Here is a 13167-nt window from a genome sequence, read left to right on the forward strand (position 1 = left end):
TGGAGAAAACCTGCCCCAGCACCACTTTGTCCACCACAAGTCCCACTTGACCAGACTTGGGTTTCAACCCGGGCCACCGTGGTGAGAAGCCAGTGACTAACCGCTTAAGCTATGGCACGGTGCTTGTTTCGGTGATAGTGTTCATATGTGCAAGAATGAATGCCACACATCTCTATGAAATGAATAAACCTATTTATCTGATGTGAGTTAAGAATTGGTGAAATATTTAATATGTGAAATTAAAGGATGAGGTGTCGGTATTTGAAGTGCCATGTAAAGGAGCATTTTATGATGCTAGTAAATGTTAAAACAGAATTCTTACTTTTCCACTTAGATGAGAATGTTGTTATTCATTAAGCACTGTCAGCATTATGAAACTACTAGTTAGATTTCCAGTTATTCTCATGTCATTTTAATCCTTTTATGTGCATTGTGCAATGGTATCAGCATGTGCATGTGATCTAGCTGGCCAAGCATTCCATTTTTTAATACAAACACAGTAGTCAAAGAAGATGAGATGGTCAAGGAATGCAGCACTCATTGGAGAGAAGAGAAATGCATACAGAGTTTGGTAGAAAAAGTGGAAGGAGATAGACTACTAGGAAGACTTAGATGTATATGGAAGGGTGATATTAAAATGGATCTTAAAGAAATACAGTAGGTTAATGTGGACTGCAATCATCTGGCTCAGGATAGGGATCAGTGGCAGGTTTTTATGAACATTGTAAGAAACCTGCAGGTTCTTTAAAATGTTAGAAATTTCATATATAGCTGAGCAAATATAAGCTTCTTAAGAAAGCCCTGCATCATGGAGGTAGTTAATACAGTACAATTGCCCCTAGTTACTCATACAATCTGGGCCACCAGCTCTCTAGTGGCAAGAGATTGAAAATTTCCTATTGCTGGTTGAAAAAGACTAGAGATTATTTTATATGATGTATGCAGTTAAAGAGAATCATTACACCTATGCTAGGCTCATTTTGCTATTAAACCTTTTAAATACAATTGCAACTATGGGTACCACTTCTAGATTTCAGCAACTCAGGATTTTGCCAACATCTTTGTATTTTTAGTTCTGTTCTGGAAATGAACCATGATTGTTTTTCTAAACATTATTAACTAATTTTTGTAACACAGATGTTTGTTTTTTTAGAGACAGGTAAGGAATTTTAAAATGTTATTTATGAAAGCTTTTTACTTCAGAAGTTTATTGTAAATCTTTATTTTTAAGTAAAGAGCAAAAAAGATTCCATTACTGAAGTCCTGTTTTGATAGGATGAGATGAAACGAATTAAAAAAGAAACATTGAAATTATTAAAATGAAATCTTTCCATTGTTTTGTTGTGTAGGTGATGAAGTAATTGAATGGAATGGGCGCTCTCTTCAGGGAAAGAGTTTCCAGGAGGTATACGATATCATAGCAGAATCAAAACAGGAACCACAGGTGGAATTGATTGTAACACGGATTCTGGGCAGCCGTCAGACACCACAGACCCAATGGGGACGTTCTTACACAACTCCTACACACATGCATAAAGGTAATGTACTTGAAGTAACTTCACCAGGACTCACAGATGTCAGGAAGAAGCAGCATAAAGAACATTAAGGTGATATGATGCACTCACAAGAATCATAATTATTTTATTAATTTACTAGTCTTATCAAGACCTCTTCTTACAAGGCTTTGCTTCTTCAGTGATGCTACATTCTGATTTACCATTTAGGCAAGCAGTAATACTTCTTGATTGAGGATCAGTTTATTGCATCCATATTTTTTAATTTATAATTTAAGTAATTTCTTAGCTTTTCATGTATCTCATAATTACAGAAACAGTTGTTTCACACTTATTTCTTTAGTATAAGTTATGTCTTCTTTAGTTATGATGATTTTCATCATGCTTAATTAATGCTGCTTCTTGCTGGGTCAAGGTGACCCATCACCTAAAAATGGTCACCTGTATCTTGTCACAGATGTTACAGAAATAAGCATTTTTTGTGTATATTTGTAGCCTACAAAAATTGTTTAGTTCTTTGTGTTTTAAGATTATTTCCATACATAAAATGAGAAATTTAAACCATGGTGAGGCCATGCATAATATAAAAAAACAGTTTTATTGATAGGTTCTATTTGACAATACTAACTTGAAATGAAGTTCTTTCTAGTTTCCTGCATTGTTTTCTTTTCTTTTATGTAGAATTCTTTATCTATGTGTTTTCTAGTGTTCAAGAATTTGCTGTTAACTTCTTTGTGTTATAATTACTGTAACATGTGGAAGAAATGTCATATGAATGTACAAGGAGTGTTCTGTATATAATGCCTCCTATTTTTTAATGAAAACTACAACAGATACAGAAAGCATAATAATACAGTTAAATAGAGCAAGGTTTCAGCTACTTACAGTTATTTTTCCACATAATCACCACCATTCGTTATGCACTTTTGCCAGCAGTGAACAAGAGTCTGCCATGCCCGTAAAAGTCTGAGCCAGCAGAGGCCAGCCACTTTCTTACAGCTGCAATGACAGCATTGTTGTCTGGAAAATGTTTCCCACATAGTCCATCTTTCATAGGCCCAAAGAGCTGGAAGTCTGAAGGTTCTAAATCGGGGCTATAAGGTGGATGTGGTAGGACAGTCCAGCCAAACTTTGCAATGTGCGCGGTGGTCGCCAAACTTGTATGGGGTCTAGCCTTATCGTGTTGCAAGTGAAAGATTGTCTGCTTCTCTGGCCTGACTCGGGAAATGTGGGCTTTCAGCTTAGTCAGCGTCCTCTTGCAGCATTCAGAATTGACAGTCTCACCAGGCTCCAGGAAATCCAGCAAAATCACACCCCGCCTTTCCCAAAGGACCATGCGCATCACTTTTCCTGCTGATGGCTGTGTCTTGAACTTCTTTTTTCTTGGGGAATCTGGATGTCACCACTCCATGGACTGTCTTTTAGATTCCGGCTCATAGTGGTGACACCATGTCTCATGTCCGGTGACAGTGTTATCCAGAAACTTGTCAGTTTCAGCCTCAAACTTGTCAACAGGTCCTGACAGACTTCCATTCGATGAATTTTGTGGTCCTATGTAAGCATCCTCGGAACCCACCTGGAACAAACTTTGTGATAATCCAGCTTCCCCAACATTGTTTTCAATGCATCACAGCCGATATTAAGCCATGCACATAGTTCCCTGGTCATTATCTGCCGATCTGTATGGATGAGCTGATCGAGGTGCTGTTCATTGTGAGGAGTGGCAGCTGAGCAGGGATGCCCAGGGCGTGGCTTGTTGTGTACTTCACTTTCGCCACTGTTGAAACACTACTGCCTCACTGTGCTGACATCCACTGTATCGTCTCCGTACACCTTTAACAAGCGTCGATGGATGTCATTGGGTGCAATTTGTTTGGCAGTGAGAAATTCAATAACACATCTCTGTTTTGTACGCACTTCTATGTCAGATGCCATTTTGGTAGACTGCTCTGCTGTCACTATCTGTTGCACGACAACCAAACTAACAGTACATTGGCTGGAAGGTTCAACCTTTACTACAACACCAACATCCAGCTCAGACGTTACATATTAACACAAAAAAATAGGAAGCATTATATATGGAATGCTCTTCGTAAGTAACTGTTGACTGTATTCAAATGCATATTGGTTAATGATCTGTGTCTGTTTGGTAACTGGTATATATACCTCAATTGTTTCAACCCTCAACTCTGTCATGAGGAACATTTTCACAAAAGTCAGTGGAGGAGCATAACAATCGAAGAGAGAGCAATCTGAACTTCTTGCTTTAGCTCTGCTGTTTATTTAAAGTACAGTTTATAGTAAACAGTTAATGGTATAAAATGAAGTACAACTTAAAGCTCTTGTAAATTTTTAAGTAGCATAAAACTGTTTGATACGTGATACCAACTCCATCTTCAGTGCAACCATATATTATAGGTCTTTCGTTTTGCTCTCCTTTACACACTACATGTTTCGGCCACAAGCAGCCATCATCAGGTGTATTACTCACGTATCTGTCACACTGCACTTAGTTTAACATTTAAAATTTAAAAACACAGGTCTTCTTGATTGTTCTTTTCGTCGTCATTACCAAAATTTATTTCTCTGATGTCTTTGTTATTTACACACGTCAATTTTGATTTCTTTGAATTAGCACTTATAAAATCTTCAGTTCTAATTTTAAATTCTTCTCAAATTTTCCTCTAAATTTAAAATTTAAAAATGTCAGGGTTACTCGTCCTATGTCTATAGTGCTGCAGTGGCTACTTCTTGTATCTAGTACTGTACCAGTGTTATTCTGTGTAGTCTCTTGGTGTGCGTGCCGCTGCTTGTCTTTACTACATGTGCGGCACGCACACAGAGAGACTACACAGAATAACACTGGTACAGTACTAGATACAAGAAGTAGCCGCTGCAACACTATAGACATAGGACGAGTAACCCTGACATTTTTAAATTTTAAATTTAGAGGAAAATTTGAGAAGAATTTAAAATTAGAACTGAAGATTTTATAAGTGCTAATTCAAAGAAATCAAAATTGACGTGTGTAAATAACAAAGACATCAGAGAAATAAATTTTGGTAATAACGACGAAAAGAACAATCAAGAAGACCTGTGTTTTTAAATTTTAAATGTTAAACTAAGTGCAGTGTGACAGATACGTGAGTAAATACACCTGATGATGGCCGTTTGTGGCCGAAACATGTAGTGTGTAAAGGAGAGCAAAACGAAAGACCTATAATATATGGTTGCACTGAAGACGGAGTTGGTATCATGTATCGTATGGAGTGCAACAGGATGCTTAAATATAATATTATAAAACTGTTTGTTATAATACCATACAATATGAGTTTAAAATTTCAGTTATAGCGTTTCAGACATATATGACAATAAACACTAAATGATACTGTATATGAAAAAGGATACAGAGATTGTGTATGGTATTTTTTAAACATAGGGATCAGTTTTCTTCTGTCTTAATTGAATTTTACTTATTTTATTGTTGTGTTTATGAGTTCTACCCAAAAGTTCATTGATTTATGAAATTATGAATTTTCCATCAGTTCTAAATATTTTTTGTATATTCTCAACATTCTTGTGATGAATAAAAAATCTTTATTACATTAATTATTCACAATTGTTCATACTATGTTCTATATCTTCTTTGAAGCTCTTAAAACCATTATGAAGTTTCTATTCATTTTATGACCTCATCACTATAAACTGCTTTGAACATCTTATGTGATCATGTACAGATTTATCCAATTTTGACACAAAGTTGAAAATTATGTAGTTATTCTAAGATTTTCTGCCCATTTTTGTGACAAGTGTAGAAACAAGAATTAACAGCATCCACTGCAGAACAAGATAAATTCAACATGTCTATAGTCCCTTACAGTTTAGTCAAAAATGAGTCATACAGATGTTGCCCATATTTGTCAATCTTCTTGTATTTCCAAAAAAAAATCTGACCCAGAAACTTTCAGGTTTGACATTTAAAGGTTTGTGACAATGGGTGATAAATTTTTGTGAATATTTTTGATATGTTAAATTGTCTTGAGTGTTTGTGTGTGTGTAATATCATGGAGATTGTATCTGTTTCTGTCATATGTAAGGGGATACTGAGTGGGATCCATTCTCCCCATTATATCTGATGATGAAAATGGATTTGGTTTTTAAAATGTATGTATCAGACAGATATATCTGAGACATTGGAAAGTGTCAAATGTAATATTTATACAACATCCTATTTCATTATGGGCAATAATCCCTGATAGAATATATTAAAATAATCTGTCTCCTAACAGATTTACACCTGTCTGTGTTAACACTTAATGTTTGTTAGATATTCCAAAATTATTGTTACATCGAAAAGTACAGTACTTGCCTTTACTAATGCAGCTTTGTTCTCTATAGTCTTTGTTTCCTAGCATCACCTGCCCGCCTGCCTGCCTGCTCGCCTACTGTTCAATAATTCACTGTCTTTGCTGGGTGGTCTGAGCCATTCATACACACACACACACATACACACACACACACACACATATGTATATGTCTGCTTGGCAGTGCAAGATGTTGAATTGCAGGTTGCATGCATCGACTTTCTACAGGGCAAAGTATACATCTTAATTTTTCTTCTTTTTTCTTAATGACTTACTCATACTTTCACTTCCTTTTATAGGATTTGATCACTGGAATTGGTATCTCAGTGTGTACAGATTGGCTTGAAGTTTACTGTTGTTTTGAATGGTATTTATGCATTAAATGTCATATTTTCTTTTCAATGGGAGCAACAACTTTTTGATACGTGTTCTAAAATGTAACTGTTACTGATTAAATTATGGGCATTTCTGGTTGACTGGTGCAGATGAAAAAGGGGTAGTATGTGCAGTGATTGGTGTTGTGTATTATTGTGAGTAAAGCAGACAAATGTGTTACTATTATCCTCATCTTGCCTAATTTCACCCCATGTTTGGAATGATCTTGCTGTCTGTGCTGTTGAACTATGTGCATTGTGTTCAAGTTCTATGTGAACAGAATATTGAATTGAGTTATTAATGTGAACCAAGTACCTGAATAGTGAAATTGAATTTCAAAATTAGTGCATGCCTAAAGTAAAATTCTTCATTATCATATATAGCTTAAACGTTGCAAATAGTTTGGATCCTTAAGTGATTTCATTTGACTCTAAAGCAAAACAAGAATTACAGTTTATCTATTAAACTTACAGTCATCTAGTATGTGATGTGATGTTATGTAGTTTAGTAGGTAAGTACCAATATTTTGTAGTAAAACATCACCTAGGATATCACATCCCAGAAGACTTCACATATTACATTACATTACATTGCATTTCATTGCATTCCATGGATCCAAAGTTAGTCAAAATGACTGTAGGATGTGGAATATGTCATATAAATACAAAATATATGTACAGACCCAATGGAGTTCTCACACAAGAGAAACCAAAAATACACAGTGACTACACACAAGGCTATTTAAAGATACATAAGTTATTTTCTAGACAATAGCTATTCATCAACAGAGTAGAATAAATGTGTATTTAAGTATCGTTTCAGTGCTATTTTAAATCGTGCCTTTTCATTCGTAAGACCTTTAAGATCAGATGGCTGGTTTTTAAATATAATTTATTCTTGATTACAGTTATGATAATTATCAGTAATTCTTAATGTAATTCATAAATTATGATTGAAGAAGATATTTAAATTGATTAATTTGTGAGGCATATTCTTACTCATAGCCCACATTTAGGTTTAACCTTCAATTTTATTTTGTTTGAAGATCTGCACTACAGTAATTTCTGGTTCACACAGTGTAACTGTGAACAAGCCAGAGAAACAAAGCCATAAACATCAATAAAGAGTTTGAAATATATAGAATTAGAAACAGAAGGTAAAACATATGGCACCAAATTATGCTACTGGATCTGATCCTTCAACCTATCTAAACTATTTAACTTTAGGAAAACATTTGCTTAAGATCATTTTAATATTACACACTCATCATTTTGGTGTTCCAAGTGACTGAATTCTGTATAAGCTATATTTTAAACCCCTTTTTAACAGTATTAAGAAAGGTGTTAAATCACAGACTCCTTGATATTTTAATTTCCTGTGTTCTCCAGTCTTTTTTTTCTGCCTTAGGTTCAGTACCACTTCAGCTCATGTCAGTAGCAGAGAGTTAATTTATCGTGAATTTAGAAAACTGGTTTTGTGATTATGCCCCTTTGTTAAGACCTTCGGTAATTAAGGCAGTAAAGTGACAGGCTATGGGCTGGATGGCCAGGGTTTGATTACTAGCAGTGACAAGGGATTTTCTCTTCTCCAATGAATCCAGACAGGTTCTGTGGTCCACTCAGCCTCCTATCCACTGGGTACCTGGGGCTCCTTCCCAGGGGGTAAAGTGGCCAGGGCGTGAAGGTGGCCACTCACCCTTGTCCAATGCTGAAGTTAAGTATGGTGGAGCTATACTTCCACTCCTGCATACGTTTGGCGTCCAGGGTTCAATTCCTGGAGAAGGCAAGATTTTTCTCTTCTTCATAAAGTTCAGACCAGCTCTGGCGTCATACCATCCGCCTATCCAGTGGATATTTGGGGCTATTTCCCCAGGGGTAAAGTGGCAGGGGCATGAAGCTGACCGCTCACCCCCACCTAGTGCCAAGGTCAAGAATGGTAGAGTTATATTTTCACTCTCCACATGACTTCATGGCATGGTGCTTAATTAGTTAAGGAAAGGGACAACGTTACTCATTTATGCATCTTTGTCACTGGTGTTGTAGGTGTGTGTGAAATGCAAATTTTGGATTTGCAGTAGACTTGATTACCTGCACTTGAATTATCTGCTTTCCAGGTTAACCACAGACATTTTAGAACCTCTTGATATTTTGTAGTGTTGCTCATTCCATCTTTTTCAGTAATATGTATCAGTGATGTTTTACAATGATTTTCAATAGACTGTACATCTTCTCGTCCTATTGCAAATTTCTGTTTCATTATTTCATTATGTTTCACAGCTCGCTGCTACTACAGAAAATTTATATACAGATTTAGAACTATTTTTACTGGTCACCCTAGAGGATAAAAAAAATTAAAGGCATCCCTTTAACAGGCCGTGGATGCCCATAGGGTTGTGAGATGTTGAGGCTCCCACATTTTTCTAGACAATCAGCTCATAGATGGCGGCAAGGGTGTCAGCTCTATGCACCGGCTGCCCTTTACCCCCAAGAATATTCCTGGTACTCATTTCTGTTAGAGGCTGAGTTCACCCCAGGGTCATAGTGCAGCTGGAAGGATTAGGTCAATTTAAAAAAATCCAATTACTTCCTGGGGACTTGAACCCATGACCTTCCATCTTGTAGCATAGTGCCTGAACCAACTATGCTACTGCGTGCCCCCTACCCTAGAGGATATGGGATTTTTTTTTAATATTTCTTTACTTTTTATTGTTATTATATTTCCTTCTTTTCTTCAATTTGGATTCACTTCCAAAGGTTTGGGGGGGGCTGACATTGAACTGCTGAATCATCTAGTCACAAGATTTAACGTGCACAAATTTACCATTGTTACTAATGAATGAATGAATGATTGTATAAAGGGTGGGCCTTCTCAGCCCTTGTAGCTTCTACCCAAATATATAAATCCATTTATTTCATTTTCATATCTCATTTTGTACTTTTTTAAATTTAGGCATTTGTAAGTTATTTTAACACAAATTGTTATGTGTTTGCTCATAAATATTATCCTCCTAAGCCATATAATCCCATATGTAGGAACTGCACAAAGGTGTATTTCTTTTAATGACAGGGTAGTCAATATGTATTACTCTGTGTGATTTTATGTTCTGTACACACGTTCAACACAAAATCGAAAATATATTTCCAACACTTTTCTTATGTTTACCCTTTGGTAGCATAGTATCAGCATCTTTACTCCTATATTTCTTATGCACTTTTCAGTATCTGTTAGGTATCTTAATGGAGTTCCTTCTATTTTCGCAACTAAGCCAACTGTTTGTGTATATAAATGTCACTGACTGAACTTCGTCCCGATTTGTTTGGTACATAACATCTTTTAGAGGCTTCTGGTACCAGTTCATTTCCTTCCAGTGTGTTAAAGTCTTATGGCTAGCCTTTTCCTGTCTTCCCTCCTCTTTCTTGTCTGAAGAGCTACTGTTTTAGGTTCATAAATTTAAACAAGGGGTTCTAATCAGATCTTATGAAGGACACTTTCATGATGCATAGATTTATAGTCCTGCAGATCTGTTACTGTTATTATTGTTATTTTATTATAGTTTTCTGCTATGCACACTATGCACACCACACACAGAGAGCATGATGATTCCCTTTAAGGGAAGAAAATAGGCTAGAAATTGCAGAACTGGAAATTATATATTTTTTACCATTTTATAGAACAGTAAACCGTTCTCAGCATTAAGTCTTCTGTCTTCAGGGTTGTGATGTTGAGTACTCTTCTATTCTGAAGATGGAAGCAGCATGTTCCTCCTAAGTGTTGCTATGTGTTTATAAAATTACATGGTATTGTATCCCAGAACATAGTAATCTTGATAGTCTCTGCCATGAGAACTTCAAACCTCACACAGTCATGATGAGTTTGTAGGTTATGACAGTTTCACCAAATATTTCTTTATCTCTGATGATAGTTTTAACTGATTTCAACAATGTTTTGTAATTTGGGGGGGGATTTACACCAGATGATGATAGAACATTTGAATTTTGTTCATATCAATGCAGTATAACCCCTACTGTATGTACAGCTCAAACTGTTTTTTTAACTGGTTTTATCAAAAATAATTTGCCATAAAAAGGTTTAGTGGATTATCTAAAGTATATAGTTCATTAACGCTTGCAATGTTTATTTCAAATTTGCATTCAATTTCTGATATATATATTCGGTAAAAGAAAATGAAATCATTATTTATGCCTCAACAGGATACATGTTACTCTGTTTAATTATGTTTTGTTCCTTTTTCTGCCATAGAAGTTCATCTCACATTGAAGAAGAATGATACAGTAATATATTTTATTAATTTTTGGTCACTTTGGAATCGGAAGGCCATTGCTGTCTAAAATTTACAGATGTCTGATGTCTTGGGTGTGAAATATTTTATGAAATAGTAAGGAAACATATTATTCTAAATTATTATTCTTAATTCACTTTGTCAACATTTGTGACTGTTGTCCCTCATTTCTGACAGAAGATTGTAGCGCAAGATGTAGGTAACTGTAATATTTCTATATGATCTCTGAGCAACCTTTTCATGATTACAATGCTTTGTCTGAGCATTGGTAATCAAGTACAAGAGAAAAGTAGTGTATCTCTCTAGCTCTTATTGATATGTTATCAACATATTTTGTCAGAAAATTAACACCAAGATTCTATCTACATATGTATAAAATTTACGTACTCATGAAATATTTGGTACAAAACTTTAACAAAATGTAAGGGTAAATAGTACATATCTCTTTCATAATTAAATTTGTAAATAAACTGTTCATCAGAATTTTTGCATTTGTCAGATACTGGAGAAAAAACGAGATTACAATGAGACATTACATCAGCTATTCATATGCTTAAAGAAAGCCTATGGTTCGGTTAGGAGGGAAGTATTGTACAGTATCCTCATAGAGTCTGTTGTTCCCATGAAACTAGTTAGGCTGATTAAAATGTGTTTAAACAAAATATATGGTAAAGTCCATATATGTAAATATTTGTCTGATAATTTTCCTATCCAGAATGGTCCAAGACAAGGAGATAATTTATCGTCACTGCTTATCAACTTTCCTTTAGAATATGCCACTAGGAAGGTCCAGGAAACCAGGTGGGACTGAAATTAAATGGGGTACATCAGCTCTTGGTCTATGCTGATGATGTGAATCTACTGGTTGATAATATAGATTCCATAAAGAGAAACACTCCAACTTTAATTGATGCTAGTAAGGAGGTTGGTGTAGAAGTAAATGCAGAGAAAAGTAAGCATATGTTGCTGTCTTGTCATCAGAATGCAAGGAGAAATCATGACATAAAGATAGCTAACAAATGCTTTGAAAATGTGGCATAATTCAAATATTTGGGAATGACAGTAACAAATCAGAATTTCATTCAGGAGGAAATTAAAAAGAGATTTGATTTGGGCAACGCTTACTACCATTGAGTCCAGGGCCTTTTGTCTTCTTGTCTGCTGCCTAAACATATAAAAATTAGAATATACAAAACTATAATTTTGCCTCTGGTTCTGCATGGGTATGAAACTTGGTCTCTGTCATTAAGAGAGGAACATAGGTTGAGGGAGTTTCAGAACAGGCTGCTGAGGAGAATATTTGGAAAGGTGAGAAATTGAGTGATGGAAGGTTGGAGAGAACTGCATGATTCGGAGCTTCGTAACTTGTACTCTTCGCCAAGTATAATTAGAATGATGAAGCCACGGAGGGTGAGATGGGCAGATCATATAGCACAAATGGGGATGAAAAGAAATGCATGTAGGATATTTATTGGGAAAGCCAGAAGGAAAGAGACCACTAAGAAGACGAAGATGTAGGTGGGTGGATAATATTAAAATGGATCTTATAGAGATAGGCTGGGTTGGTATGGACTGGATTTATCTGGCTCAGGATAGGGACAAGTGTGGAGGGCTATTGTGAACATGGTTCAGAACACTCAGGTTTCATAAAATGCTAGAAAGTTCTTGAATAGCTGAATAACTGGCGGCTTCTCAAGAAGGACTCAGCCCCATGAAATTAGTTAGTTAGTAGGTTAGTTATCATCAAAGATGAAAGTCAGAATCAGAAACAAATGTAAATTATAAGAAAAGCAACTGGAAATATTCGCAAGTAGGTATATCCTATTGGAGTTCGCCATTGCACTCTTATTTGGAACCTTAGATATCCTGATACATTTTTGCTGTTTATCCAGTCCTATGAAAATGATAAAGCAGTACTCTAAAACTAGACTATAGTCACTTCCTCCTACCTTTTTTATAATTCATCATTTACATTTATCCTATTATTTGATGTTATGTAATTTCACTTAGTAGGGGGTGGAGTCCAACTGGTTCATTTGGCACAGCGGCCACTGATTGGCCTATTTTACCTGACCCAGGTGATTATGATGATAGAGAATTTGGTGGAATGAAGATTGACAGGGGAAACCGAAGTACTCGGAGAAAACCCCCCCCAGCACCAGTTTGTCCACCACAAATCCCACTTGACCAGACCCAGGGTCGAACTCGGGCCACCGTGGTGGGAAGCCAGCGACTAACTGCTTGAGCTATGGCGCGGCCTTTGATGTTATGTAACTGGTGCTGTTAAAGAAAAGGAACATAAAAAATGCAACTTATAATCATAATTCACCTTGTGGTTTCTTCTTCTGTGAAATGAAACTCTTTCAGCCATTTCATTGAAAGCTTTGATGTTCTCTGTGGGTACATTATTCATATTCTTCATTTTAATTGGAAAATTGTACGCAGGTTTGGTGTACACATTTACCAGATCTGTTCTTTGCAAAATGTTCTTATTCTTCTTTTATTTTAGATTCAAGCCTACTGTTGCGCTATGAATCACATTACAGACATCACCTGTTTAGAGACAGGAAATATTTTATCTTGTATATCATCAATTACTTACCTTACCAAAACT

At 35.9% G+C, this 13167-nt stretch overlaps 1 protein-coding gene across 13 annotated transcripts in view; it reads left to right on the forward strand.

The window, feature by feature from the left end:
• Nucleotides 1-13167, forward strand: part of LOC111866799 (regulating synaptic membrane exocytosis protein 2) — a 204580-nt gene that overhangs the window by 86623 nt on the left and 104790 nt on the right. For 12 of the 13 annotated variants that reach the window (XR_004513258.1, XR_004513257.1, XR_002843212.2 and 9 more), the window contains one exon: nucleotides 1350-1538. The exons of the other annotated variant lie outside the window; for it this stretch is intronic. Coding sequence is in view for 2 of the 12 variants with exons in the window: in XM_033752416.1 (XP_033608307.1) it covers nucleotides 1350-1538 (189 nt within the window). In the remaining 10 variants the exon portion in view is untranslated. The remainder of the gene's footprint in view (nucleotides 1-1349; nucleotides 1539-13167) is intronic. 13 annotated transcript variants of the gene reach the window in all.

This window comes from Cryptotermes secundus, unplaced genomic scaffold (genome assembly GCF_002891405.2).
Source record: "Cryptotermes secundus unplaced genomic scaffold, Csec_1.0 scaffold446, whole genome shotgun sequence".
Classification (NCBI taxonomy): domain Eukaryota; kingdom Metazoa; phylum Arthropoda; class Insecta; order Blattodea; family Kalotermitidae; genus Cryptotermes; species Cryptotermes secundus.